The 14,653-nt window shown below is 44.9% G+C and overlaps 1 protein-coding gene across 2 annotated transcripts in view; it reads left to right on the forward strand.

Moving 5' to 3' along the window:
- LOC139277284 (macrophage-stimulating protein receptor-like) overlaps window positions 1-14,653 on the forward strand; it is a 211,068-nt gene that overhangs the window by 181,733 nt on the left and 14,682 nt on the right. For both annotated transcript variants that reach the window (XM_070895548.1, XM_070895549.1), the window contains exons 14-18: window positions 3,185-3,277; window positions 8,691-8,900; window positions 9,408-9,488; window positions 11,378-11,559; window positions 13,269-13,378. In XM_070895548.1, coding sequence (XP_070751649.1) covers window positions 3,185-3,277; window positions 8,691-8,900; window positions 9,408-9,488; window positions 11,378-11,559; window positions 13,269-13,378 — 676 coding nt within the window. The remainder of the gene's footprint in view (window positions 1-3,184; window positions 3,278-8,690; window positions 8,901-9,407; window positions 9,489-11,377; window positions 11,560-13,268; window positions 13,379-14,653) is intronic.

The raw sequence follows: 14,653 nt of genomic DNA on the forward strand, positions 1-14,653 counted from the left end.
AACTGCTAGGAATCCAAGAGGTTATGCTAAACCTATATAAAACTAGTTCGGCCCCAGCTGCACTATTGTGTCCAATTCTGGGCACCACACTTTAGGAAGGACGTGAAGGCTTTGAAGAGAGTACAGAAGAGATTTACTAGAATGGTTCCAGGGATGAGAGATTACAGTTATGTGGATAGACTGGAGAAGCTGGACTTGTTCTCCTTGGAGCAGAGAAGGCTAAGAGGAGATTTGATAGAGGGATTTAAAATCATGAAGGGATTAGAGTAAAAAGAGAACCTGAAGGGTCGATAACGAGAGGCACAGATTTAAGGTGATTAGCAAAAGTAACAGAGGCGACCTGAGGAAAACCTTTTACACAACGAGTGGTTAAGTTTTAGAGTGCACTGCCTGATAGGGTGGTGCTTACAGATTCAATAGTAGCTTTCAAAAGGGAATTGGATAAATACATGAAGGAGAAAAGCATTGCAGGGGTAAGGAGAAAGAGCGGGAGAGTGGGACTAACTGGATTGTTCTTCGAAAGGACCAGCGCAGACTCGATGGGCCGAATGGCCTCCTTCTGTGCTGTACTATTCTATGATTCTATGATTCAATCTCTTTCCCCCTCTCTTCACTGTCCCCGCCCCCGCCCCCGCCACATACTATTTGTTTTGAATTTTCTATGTCAATTTGGCTCAGTTGGTAATACTCCCCTTTCTGAATGAGAAGGTTATGGTTTTAAGCTTCATATCAGCAGTATTAGCTCTCAGTGTAAACTGAGATCTCTGGTGCAGCGCTGAGCATGAGATGTTACACCAATTGCTGACAGGTTGTTAGTCCTGCCTGCCCATTTCATTGCTGTAGGTGGACATTAAAAACATCCCATGATATTATTGGAAGAAGCAGAGAAAATTCTCCCCATGTTTTGACCCAATATTCCTCCCTCAAACAAAACCGTCAATGACAGATTGGCTGGCTGTCCATTCCATTGCTGCTTGTGGGGTCTTACTGCATGCAAAATGGCTGCCATGCTTGTTTACATAACAGCATTAAAGGTATTGAGGGATACGGAACCAAGGCAAGTAGATGGAGTTAAGTTTACAGATCAGCCATGATCTAATTGAATGACGGAACAGGCTCGAGGGATTGAATGCCCAATTCATGTTCCTGTGTTCCTGCCTATATAACAATCACTCCACTTCAAAGTAATTCATTGGCTGTGAAGCAATTTGGGATGTCCTGAAGACGTGAAATCATTATTTTCGGTCCCTGCCACTGACTCCATCCCTCTCCCCAACTTCTGTCTGAGGCTAAACCAGACTATTTGCAACCTTGATGTCATATTTGACCTTGAAAGGAGCTTTCGACCACATATCCACAGCATAACTAAGATAGTTAAGATAGTTATTTCCATCTCCATAACATCGCCCGTCTCCGCCCTTGCCTCAGCTCATCCGCTGCTGAGGCCCTCATCCATGCCTTTGTTACCTCTAGACTTGATTATTCCAACGCACTCCTGGCTGGTCTCCCACGTTCGACCCTACGTAAACTAGAGATGATCCAAAACTCGGCTGCCTGTGTCCTAACTCGCACCAAGTCCCGTTCACCCATCACCCCTGTGCTCGCTGACCTACATTGACTCCCGGTTAAGCAATGCCTTGATTTCAAAATACTCATCCTTGTTTTCAAATCCCTCCATGGCCTCGCCCCTCCCTATCTCTGTAATCACCTTCAGTCCCACAAGCCCCCGAGATTGGGCTGGGTGCCCTTTGCCTTTCCGTCGTTGTTCATGGTTTTGTATGTAACCTTTAGGGCTGCTGACGAAGGACCATGCGGCTCTTTGTCGGCCGCGCAGACACGTTGGGCCGAAATGGCCTCCTTCTGCACTGTAAATTTCTATGTTTCTATGTCTGTGCTCCTCTAATTCGGCTCTCTTGAGCATCCCTGATTATAATCGCTCAACCATTAGTGGCCGTACCTTCTGTAGCCTCGGCCCCAAGCTCTGGAATTCCCTGCCTAAACCTCTCCGCCTCTCTTCCTCCTTTTCCTCCTTCAAGACGCTCCTTAAAACTTACCTCTTTGACCAAGCTTTTGATCACCTGCCCTAATTTCTCTTTATGTGGCTCAGTGTTGCCTTGGGACGTTTCTATCCGTTAAAGGCACTACATAAATACAAGTTGTAAAAATGCAACTTCTTTCTCTTCTTTCTTTATGCTTGTTTGTCTTCTTAATTTTCTTTCTTAAGCCACTGTTATGCTTCTGTTTATTTAGGCCAATTTCTGACAATCTTGCTCTCTTATCCTGGCATGAGACTCATGGGGGTGGAAATTCAGTACCGCCCATTTTGAGGCGGTAATGGCAGCGGGGCGGTAAATTTTGCGCCGGGAAATGGTTTGCGTCATCAGCCGCAATATTCAGCATCTGGGCTCTGAGTGTGGGGCGGAGCGCTGAGGGAGGCGTTCCACACCTCTTTTAGGTTGTTAGGCAACAGAAAACCCAGAGCTAAACAGCTGGCCTCAGAGAGAGGCTTCCCTGGGGAAAAAAAAAAATCGTCAAAAAAACCACCAGAAACATTCCCAATACCTTACTGACGCCACACAAACTTAAATCGCAAAAATAAAAAATAAAAATACAATCACACTTAAACTTCCTTCCCTCACTGCTGCCGGTACAGCTGGGACTGCCCGCTTTCCCAGGCAGTCCCACTAGGGGGCACTGCGGGGCGCGAACCAAATAACGAGACGGTGTTGCAACCAGGGGTGTTGCACACCGACTCGCCTCTCCTGGGTGCTACTGCTCTGCACTCCCGCAAACCGAATGTCCCAGCGGGGCGCTGGAAGCTGGAGGTCTGCCCAGAAATGATTTCCACCGCCAGCCGCCCCTCCGGGGCGCAAACTGAGGCAGCAAGAAGCCGAAAATCCAGCTCCTATACCACTTTTTTCCTGGGTCTACAACTCTGCTGCTGGGTTAAGGAAGCTGGATTTACTGGGAGGTAGTTTATGACCTCAATCAGTAGCAGTACAGTAGCTTTTGTCCAACATTGCAGAACTCACAATGCACAATGGATGCAATATATTATATCCAGATATACACATATCATTGCTACTTCCATGACCTAATTATGATCCATTGTCTTTGTTTATATTAAGAGTTTAATATGGCATCTTAAGAAGCCAGCTGACAAAAATAATATCTTATTTTTCAGAGCATGCAGATTTAATGAACCGGTTGGAGGCTTCAGTTAACATGATCTCTCTCGGTACAGTACCACCCGCTCCCAGCGATTACAGGAGTACCCGTAAGTTCCAGTATGAAGTTAGTTTCCGATCCCCATAAAAGGGGCAGTTTGTTTGTATTTTGCAATTTTATTTTTAATTTCCTTCGTAAAGGCAAAGCGGCCTCATTGGTCGAGATGGGACGGCATTTTTCAATTGCCAATCTAAATGTAAAGACTAGAACCTTGTGATCCAGTACGGTTTGACTCTCACTTGCACATCCCACTTGTTGGGGGTGGGGTTCAGATGAGCAGGAACTCATAAAGAAAGACTTGGATTTATATAGTGTTTTTCACGACCACCGGATGTCTCAAAGCGCTTTACAGCCAATCGAGTACTTTTGGAATATAGTCACTGTTGTAATGTAGGAAACGCGGCTGCCAATTTGTGCACAGCAAGCTCCCACAAACAGCACTGTGATAAAGACCAGATAATCTTTTTTTTTTGTTATGTTGACTGAGGGATAAATATTGGCTAGGACACCGGGGATAAACTCCCTGCTCTTCTTCAAAATAGTGCCATGGGATTGTTTACATCCACCTGAGAGAGCAGATAGGGCCTCAGTTTAATGTTTTATCTGAAAGATAGCACCTCTGACAATGCAGCACTCCCTCAGCACTGCACTGTAATGTTAGCCTAGATTTTTAGGCTCAAGCAGGGACTTGATCCCATAACCTTCTAGCTCAGAGGCAAGTGTGCTATCCACTGAGCCATAACTGGCCCATGGTTGTAGCCTCTTCGGTTCACCCACTTGCAAAACAGCAGCCCTGTCAAAATAGCAAGAATACTTGTAATTTATATGTTTTTTAAATAATCTTTTTATCAAGAACGTTTTATTTGGAGACCATGACACAGGTAATTAATGCTAAGTCAAGGTATGTTGCAGTGCTAACTAAGAGCATTTATATTTTACGTGGTTATTGCACTTTCCAACAACACCTCAAGAAGCTCGACACCATCCAGGACAAAGCAGCCCACTTGATCAGCACCCCATCCACCACCTTAAACATTCACTCCCTCCACCACCGGCGCACCATAGCTGCAGTGTGTACCATCTACAAGCTGCACTGCAGCAAATCGCCAAGGCTTCTTCGGCAGCACCTCCCAAACCCGCGACCTCTATCACCTGGAAGGACAAGGGTAGCAGGCGCATAGGAACACCACCACCTCCACGTTCCCCTTCAAGTCACACACCAACCTGACTTGGAAATATATCACCGTTCTTTCGTCGTCGCTGGGTCAAAATCCTGGAACTCCCTCCCTAACAGCACTGTGGGAGTACCTTCACCACACGGGCTGCAGCAGTTCAAGAAGGCAGTTCATCACCACCTTCTCAAGGGATGAGTGATAAATGCTGGCCTTGCCAGCAACGCCCACACCCCATGAACATACCTGAAGACACTGATGCACATTTTGCTGTCTTTGTGCCAGAGCGTAAAGGATGATTGGGCGTGGAAGATAATCACACGCCGACATGGAGCCCTTTGGATTTTTCAACCATTTAAGTGAATGGACAGGGTATTGGGCAGGATCCCTTATGGGGGCGCAATCCTTCCTCCCTGCCAATCACTGCACCCAACCAATCCAACTCGCCGAGGCGCAGTGACAGGAAATCCACCCCACAGACTCCTGTTGGGGTATGAATCCACAAATACCAGCAATGCTCGAGCACCTCGCCCAATGGCCATCCTTCATGGGAAAGTCTAGGTCACAAGAATGCTCTTGGCTCACGGAAGGAACTCAAAAGCCGACAATTGAAATGTTCTTAAATTTTCACACTGCATTGACGTCTGGATTGAAGTAGCACTCCAATTAATCGCAGATATATTCAATGCACCAACAAATTCTGCCCTTCCGCAATAGCAGGAGTGTTTGGTTTAGTCGGTGCTGAACACGTTAATGTAATGTTACAAGGTTTAAGTCCTGGGGTGAGAAATTGAATAGATTAGCACCACTTGTTAGCGCTGGCGAAGGGTGCGGCTGGGGTGCTAAAGGCTTATTGCCTGGGTGCAGCGATATTAGCGCTGCTCGCCAACTTGAGTGGCGTTTTAGCGGTGGCGATAATACTTAGAGCCGGTGAATGTTGCGCCAGTGTGTAACGCCCAGTAGCACCATGGAAGCCAACTTGAATGTTATCGCCTGCGTTACCGCCTGGCACTAATTACGCCATAAAAAACCGGGGCATTAATGGGAGGAATCAGTGTATAAGGTGAGTTTTAGAGATTGCATTTAACTTTACGTGCATTGATTCTACTTTATTCGATGTTCCTACATAAGAACATAAGAAATAGGAGCAGGAGTAGGCCATAAGGCCCCTTAAGCCTGCTCCGCTATTCAATAAGATCATGGCTGATCTGATCATGGACTCAGCTCCACTTCCCTGTCCACTCCCCATAACCCCTCATCAACCCCCATCGCTCAAGAAACTGCCTATTTCGGTCTTAAATTTATTTAATGTCCCAGCTTCCGCAGCTCTCTGAGGCAGCGAATTTCACAGATTCACAACCCTCAGAGAAGAAATTTCTCCTCATCTCAGTTCTAAATGGGTAGCCCCTTATTCTAAGATTATGCCCTCTATTTCTAGTCTCCCCCACCAGTGGAAACATCCTCTCTGCATCCACCATGTCAAGCCCCCTCATAATCTTATACATTTCTATAAGATCTCTTCTCATTCTTCTGAATTCCAATGAGTAGAGGCCCAACCTACTCATCCTTTCCTCTCCAGAATCAACCTTATGAACCTTCTCTGAACTGCCTCCATAGCAAGTATATCCTTTCTTAAATATGGAGCCAAAACTGCACGCAGTATTCCAGGTGTGGCCTCACCAATACCCTGTGCAGCTGTAACAAGACTTCCCTCCATCCCTTTTGCAATAAAGTCAAGATTCTATTGGCCTTCCTGATCACTTGCTGTACCTGCATACTATGCTTTTGTGTTTCATGCACAAGTACCCCAGGTCCCGCTGTACTGCAGCATTTTGCAATCTTTCTCCATTTAAATAATAATTTGCGCTTTGATTTTTTCTGCCAAAGTTCATGACCTCACACTTTCCAACATTATACTTCATTTGCCAAATTCTTGCCCACTCACTTAGCCTGTCTATGTCCTCCTGCAGCATCTTTATGTCCTCCTCACACATTGTCCTTCCTCCCATCTTTGTATCGTCCGCAAACGCTCCTGATGCGGTAATTATTTGAATTACAATGTTTTTTAAGTTTGCATTTTTTAAGCTAACCTTCTCTTTGAGCGCAAGGATGCGGGATGTTAGTGCCAGAACTTCAGTAGCGCTATCGGCTTAGCACCCTAAAAGAAGTGTGGAACGCTTCTCTTAGCGCTTCATTCCACTCTTGGGGCGCTAAAAATCAACATCGATGCCGCTGGCGCTAAATATCGCCCAGCGCTAAACGTAGCGCTCAGGCGAGTTTACCACCTCAAAATGGCTGCTAATCAATTTTTGTCCCCCCCGCCAAGAGTTTCCAATCCGTGCTCATCGGTAACAAGGCTCTGTGACCGGAGTGAAGCATTGCACCATTACCTACTATATCCAGTTGGGTTGGGATAGTTAGTGAGTGTTAGCTACAGACACGTTTTCTTGGCTTGAATGATATTCCTGATGAACTCTAATTGACGTATCTATTGAAAATGAAGATTTTTTTTAATGTAATGTGCTTTTTCAGTTCCTATGTGGGCCCCTATGGAAAACTCTCACGGAGCGTTTTTTTAACAACAACTGAAGCTGCACTGGAACAGGAATGTTTTATGTTCCATTGAATGCTCGCTTTTAATTTTGTGTAATCTATCTTTACAACAACAACAACTTGTATTTATATAGCATCTTTAACATAGTGAAACGTCCCAAGGCGCTTCACAGGAGTATTATGAGATAACAAATTTGACACCGAGCCACATAAGGAGAAATTAGGGCAGGTGACCAAAAGCTTGGTCAAAGAGGTAGGTTTAAGGAGGCTCTTAAAGGAGGAAAGAGAGGTAGAGAGAGTGGAGAGGTTTAGGGAGGGAATTCCAGAGCTTAGGACCTAGGCAATAGAAGGCACGGTCACCAAGGTTGAGCGATTATAATCAGGGATGCTCAAGAGGGCAGAATTAGAGGATCGCAGACATCTCAGGGGGGTTGTGGGGCTGAAGGATATTACAGAGATAGGGAGGGCCGAGGCCATGGAGGGATTTGAAAACAAGAATGAGAATTTTGAAATTTAGGCGTTGCTTAACCAGAACCGAGCACAGGGATGATGGGTGAGCAGGACTTGGTGCAAGTTAGGACATGGGCTGCCGAGTTTTAGATCACCACTTGTTTATGTAGGGTAGAATGTGGGAGGACAGCCAAGAGTGCATTGGAATAGTCAAGTCTGGACATGGATGAGGGTTTCAGCAGCAGATGAGTGGAGTTGGGCAATGTTAGAGGTGGAAATAGGCGTTCTCAGTTATGCTGCATGGAACTATTTCTGAGAAGAGCAGGGTAGTTCTCCTCGGTCTCCTGGCCAATGTTTACCCCTCAACCAACATCATTTAAAAAAAAGATTATCTGGTCATTATCTCACTGTTGTTTGTGCAACCTTGCTATGCGCAAATTGGCTGCCATTTTTTCTACGTTACACAATTTATTTAATTGGCTTTAAAGCACTTTGGGACATCCTGAGATCATGAAAAGTACTATGGAACAGGATTTACTCTGAGTACATGTCATATCACCTTCAAAATGGACAGCAAGTTCTGGATTTCCGCATGCGCTTGCGTTAAATCCCGAACTTACGACTTGTCAAGTTCCGATTTGGCAGATCATCTGCTCCGACTGTATTATCCTCATTGCTGGCGCAGAGTTGGGATAATTGATTAGCAATTACATATGAAAATTTTACAGCTGGTGCAAACAGACAGGTAAGGGGACACCCGTCATGATAAAACATCTTAATGTAATGCTTAATTTGGTGCTCACTGCGATATATTCTTACAACATCACTAAGAAACACACTCTACAAGATGGCGCCAACTATCGTCATGTTTTGTCACATGACCCTTTTACTGTATGTACATCAGTAGTTGCATTACCACAGTAGTTCACTAGGGGGAGCTCTATTACACTCACCACCACCTTCTCAAGGGTAATTAGGGATGGGTAATAAATGCCGGCTTTGCCAGCGACAGCCACATCCCATCAACAAATAAATTAAAGTAAAACTCCGTAGCTATGCCGCTGACTGCAATTTCAGGGCCTTTATAAATGCAAATGGCTGCCTGGGACTCTCCCTTCACTCCAGCTGTAACGATCATTGCCGTAAACATTGAAACTAGCACCCTGACAGATATAGTGCAGAGCCACAAAGAATTCTAGCAATTATTTGATCACCTTAAGGAAATATTAAAACTCAGAGTATTGGCCTTTTTAAAAAAAAATATATATATAATTTTTTTTTGTTTAGGTTTCTTTTCCAGCCCAACATCTGGATCCAGTGGAATCACGTTTAGGGGAGCTGCTCATAAAGGCAGCACTGATGGCTTAGCAGCCCCTTTGCTATGTCCTACAGAAATTATATCTGAGAACCTGCGACCCGAGCTGCTGGAAGAAGTGAAAGATGTTCTGATCCCAAGGGAAAATTTAACTGCGTACATGGACCAGGTGATTGGCAAAGGTTAGTATGTGCTCAATTGTTGACTTGTTAACATTCATGGAGTTGGTTAGGCACTTTTCAATGTACTGTCTGGCAGAAGGTGCAAGAGATAGATAAAGCCACTTCAACGTGATACGCCTTGCAGTGGTACCAACTCCTGCCCTGTGCTGCTAAGCTGCAGAGGTGTTAGTCAACCAAGCACAGTTCGGGGTGGGTAAACCTTGAGTCTGATCTATTCACGCCTAGGTTCTCTGGGATTAAGTGAGTGGGGCGTAGCTATGGGGAGCGAGTGTGGCCTCCATATCAGACGAACAGAAACTCTACTCTTACAGATTTCACGGTACTTTGGTTTGTATGATGAGGGTTTTTAGGTGGGGTAAACTCCTCGGCTAGCCACAAAACTACCAGAAAAGTTAAATAGAGTTCTTTATTGACAAATCTAGGTGGCGAGCTGAGGTGTACTATTTTTTGTAAAGATTTCAAATGCAGTGAAAACAAATGTTGAAGTAATGATGTCTCTCTTTACAGGACATTTTGGTAGTGTTTACCATGGGCTGTACAAAGACCAGAACAAGCAAGAAATTCATTGTGCTGTGAAGTCTTTGAATAGTACGTACAAGGATTCCATTGGCACACTGTCATTGTTTTATGATCGTTTTTATCCACGGTATTAATGTCTTTATGTTTATGAATCTCTTGCCTGTTCCCCTAATTTAGCTCTCCTTGCATCATGCATCATTACACATTCAAGAGGGCAGACATTTGACCTGTTTTGTGGCTCTGACACATCTACACGGTAATCTGGCCATCGAAGGATGCAAGAGTGGTCCAAGAGGAGCAAACAGTCCCTTTCCACCCCGCCACTCCCCATCTATTTGTTCATTCATGTGGCAAAGTACCTAGTCTCTCTTGACACTCCCAACCTCAATCCTCATCTCCCCATGGCACATCCTAGATGGGCAGCTCACCTGACAACCAGGGGGAATAGATTTAAAGTAATTGGTAGGAGGTTTAGAGGGGAGTTGAGGGGAAATATTTTCACCCAGAGGGCGATAGGAGTCTGGAGCTCACTGCCTGAAAGGGTGGTAGTGGCAGAAAGCTTTACCACTTAAAAAAAAAAAAATTGGATATGCACTTGATGTGGCCATGGACCAATAGCTGGAAAGTGGGATTAGGCTGGATAGCTCTTTGTCGGCCAGTGCGGACACAGTGGGCTGTAATGGCCTCCTTCCGTGCTGTAAATTTCTATGATTCTATGATGACATCTACACAATTGCACTTTTGCACATTTACAATTTGGAGCAAAATATTTCCCCCCCCCCTTCCCACCCACTCCTTTTAACCTCCCCCTCCTGAACCCAGTGACATGAAGACCAAATACAGCACCCCCACAATCAGTGTGCCTAAACTGCCAAGCCTGGCACAGACCAAGGATTGAAAATGGGGTTCTTGGTCTTATCAATACCATCCTACATGGGATGCATTTAAAAAAAATAAGTAATTAATTTACAATGATACACCCTCCGTGTAATGACTCATCTCCACATCTCCTGATAATTCCATTCCATTCCCTATCTAAGGAGGTAGGCAAGATAACTAGTATAAAGCCTTTACAAATGCCATTCTTGAGCAAGTCACCAGATAGAGCATGAGAGTAGAGATGGTCTCTCATTCAATTTCACCTCTCCCCAATGGCCTGACTGAGGTTGGGAACTGGAACAAAGCTGTTGAGATAATGGCTTCAAAATCCTTGGGGATGGAGAAGGCCTAGATCCCATTTCTGTTGGGGGTTACCTGGGATATGAGCCAAAGCCTGGCTCTGCTGGGAATCTGTCCCTTTGAGACCAAACCCTTAAATTCTGTTTGGGGGGAGGGATGTCATGGCTGGATCTAGCACCCAATGCTATCCAATCTCCAGGAAGCGTGTCGGGGAGAGTTCCTCGACTTCTCGGAGATGTTCCACCCTTCATACCCTTGACAATCTAGCATGAGACCCTTTGAGACCTTCTGACATTTACTGGAATAAGGCAATTGATACTGGATGGGATTGAGAAGCTTCCCTAGTTAGAGTGGAACCAGTGGGAGTATAAGATTTTATGAAATATTTCTCTTCAGCCCATTTGGACTTGGGCAGACTCACACCACCTTACAAAGGTCAATCATCTCTAGCCTAGGTGGCAACCACTGATGCATCCTTACAGGCACTGACAGCCCATGTTGGCTATGCAAATGTGATTTGGGACGGGGGGTCTCCAGACTTGGCAGACAGTTCCGTTCCACGGCACTTACACCAATAGGAGCGGGGTCCCAGCAACTTCCAGGCCAAAGTGCACAAGTCACATTTCAACTCCTCACAGACACAAGTCCAGTGTGCAAGCATAAATACAGCGTGCAAAAGCCTCTTCCCCCACCCCCACTACCCCAAAAAAATTACAAAATACATTTTCAGTCTCCTGCATACTGCATATTCATACTTGTGCGTTGTGCCATTTCAATAGGAATTTCAGATGTCGAAGAGGTGGAGCAGTTTTTGAAAGAAGGTCTTATCATGAATGGTTTCCACCACGAAAACGTTCTCTCTTTGCTGGGAATTTTCCTTCCTAAGGAAGGATTGCCATTGGTAGTTTTGCCATACATGAAGCATGGAGATCTCCGGCATTTTATCCGTCAGGAGAAGCGAGTAAGTAATGATCAATTAAACTGCAACAATATAAACTGCCAGGAGGAACAGGGTGATGCAACGGGTTAGAAAATAAGAATTAGAAGCAGGAGGTAGGCCATATGGCCCCTCGAGCCTGCTCCTCCATTCAGTAAGATCATGACTGATCTTCTACCTTATCTCCACTTTCCTGCACTATCCCCATATCCTTTGATTCCCTTACTATTCAAAAAGCACAATTAGCACACTGTCCTTTCACTTTCAGATACAGGAGGTAATTTTAACTATTGGTGATGGTGCGAAACAGGTGAAATCGGACTGGGCAAGGTGTGTAATGGGCAATAGTGACCATTTTACACTATCGACAAAAGTTAAAATTACCCCCTCCGCTCCGCTGTCTCTTGGCCATAAGCACCCCAGCTGAAGTTTATTTTGCAAATCTCCATCCATTTTTCTTCCCCCATACATTCTTGTGGAAGTGATAGAGGTTCTGATTGGTTTATGATGGGCTAGTCAAGAACTCATCTTATGAAAAATTGCGAGTGTGATTTAAGGAGCAATCTGTAGTATTTTCCAAAACCCTTCTATCTTCCTGGATCTCTCCCCACCTTCAAACACCACCTCAAAAAATGTACATCTTGACCACATCTTCTGTCTACTACCCTCGATTCTTCCTCTATTTCAGCTCAGCGTCTAACTTTCCCTCTTGCGAATTGTGGTGGGTTGTGTTATGGGCGTCAGTTGTTGTTGCCACTGCCATTGATGAGGCACAGATCACAAGGTTCCAATGCAGTACACCTGGCTAATCGCTCCAGTTAAATATTGCTCTCTAGCATTGTGCCACAGAGAGGTAGAATGCAGCATTGACCGTGCATGGGCGGGGGTGCAGGCACTTTCTATAAATTTGAAAAATAATTGAATTTGTTGCTGTCTATAAATAACATGGGCGTAAGGCTCTGGTAACTTAGAGAGGGCACTGTTTAGGTCTTCATCAGAATGTGTTCGTTCTCTTCTGCCTTGTAACAAACTCCCAATCATCTGTTAAAGTTATCATCCTTATTTCTTTATATTGATCTTGTAAATTGCAATTTTTGTTTTGTTTTACTGCTTTTGAAATGTTTGTTTTTCACGAATGTACATTCCACTGAGTCCCTGATTGTTGTCTAAGCCCAAAGTTCTGGAACTCCCCGCGTAAACCTCTTTGCCTATCTACCTCTCTTTCCTCCTTCAAGATGCTTCTTAAAACCTACCGCTTTGACCAAGCACCTGCCCTAATTGCTCTTTATGTGGCTCGGTGTCAAATATTTTGTCTCATTATACTCCTGTGAAGTGTCTTGGGATGTTTCACTACGTTAAAGGCGCTATATAAATATAAGTTGTTGTTGTTGTTGTAAACCACATTGCTAAGTGAGGGCTAGGTGCCTCATCGCAGTGGAAGGGAACACTGAAGGAACTCATCCCAAGACAGTCCCACACACACTTTCTAATGACCAGCGTTGATGGAGGACAGAACAGGTGCTCTGCCTGCAAGTCTTGTCAGCCACGGCTGACATCGGGTGTAGGAATCCCAGGAGAAAATAGAAGGGTTAGAAAATAGATGTTTAAAAAACAAATGTCCCAATAATGGCCAGCTTGGATTGGTATTGCTGGAGGACGACAGACAGGTGCTCTGCATCAAGTAATACTATTCAGTGTTGATTCTGACAGCAAGTGTTTGAATTTCCCCCCAGAATCCAACAGTGAAAGATCTAATAGGTTTCGGCCTACAGGTTGCCAAGGGAATGGAATACCTCGCACAAATGAAATTTGTTCATCGAGATCTTGCAGCGAGAAACTGCATGTAAGTACATTTGTAAATAAAGTCAATTATAATGTTAAAAGCACATTGTACTGTGTGCGGGGTTGAGTTATTTACAGTTGGTTTTGATGTCTACCTTCCTTAACCTCTCTCGTGCTCCCTCTTTCAACGTCCCCACTACACTGTTGGGAGGTCCCCTGCAGGCCGCTCACCGGATTTTCAATGGAAATAACCGCGCATGCACGAAAATTTGAATGGGCCACGCAGCCAGTTAAAGGGACCACGCACCCAAAGGAAATTACAGGGAGCATTGCCCGCTCTCCCATGGACAAGATTTGCAAAATAATTTAACTGAGAATCTGGCACTTGACTCTGCATCTTTCCTAATACAAAAATATCCTAGTACTTCCATTGGTGGCCTGGTCAGTCAAAGCACCACCTCCAATAGGGAATTCGGAAGCAAATTCTTTACCCAAAGAATGGTGAGAATGTGGAACTCGCTACCACAGGGAGTGGTTGAAGCGAATAGTATAGATGCATTTAAGGGGAGGCTAGACAAGCATATGAGGGAGAAGGGAATAGAGGGTTATGCTGATAGAGTTAGATGAGGAAAGGCGGGAGGAGGCTCGAGTGGAGCATAAATGCCAGCATGGACTGGTTGGGCCGAATATCCTATGTAATTCTATGTAATAGGCCTTGGTACTCGTATAAAGAACCGAGAACAGTGTCAGGCAAGCGTGCTTAGAGTAAGGAGCAGTAGCGTCATTTGGTGTAGAGACATATCAAGTGATATCAAGCTGATAGAGTTAGATGAGGAAAAATGGGAGGAGGCTTGAGTGGAGCATAAATGCTGGCATGGACTGGGTGGGCCAAATGGCTTGTTTCTGTGCTGTATATCCTATGTAAAAGAACAAATCCAAACAGAAGATTCTTGGGCTGTACTGTGCTGCTGATCTCATTGAGGTATCAGTTTGGGTGCCCCCAATTGATCTCAGCATCACAGTCTTGGAGAGTGGGGGTGGAAATCAGCTTCTGATTGCTGTTGGTAAAAACATATGCCTGGACATGGGAAGAGGACAGAATCGGGCTCAACTATAAGGCCTTCCATGGTTAAATAGTCAATCAACACTGCTCCCTCGGCTTGCGTATGAAGAATGGCCCCTTGAGCAAGGTACCACAGGTCTGCCAGAAGCCAAACTTCCAGCAAGCATCCGTGACTTTAGGAGCTGAAGGGAGAAACTTAGACGGTATAAAGAAAGAATGAGTGCTCCTTCAAAAGAAATGTTACTTGAGCCATTGCAGTTAGCACTTTTGGAT

The sequence above is a fragment of the Pristiophorus japonicus genome, chromosome 12 (genome assembly GCF_044704955.1).
Source record: "Pristiophorus japonicus isolate sPriJap1 chromosome 12, sPriJap1.hap1, whole genome shotgun sequence".
Lineage (NCBI taxonomy): Eukaryota > Metazoa > Chordata > Chondrichthyes > Pristiophoridae > Pristiophorus > Pristiophorus japonicus.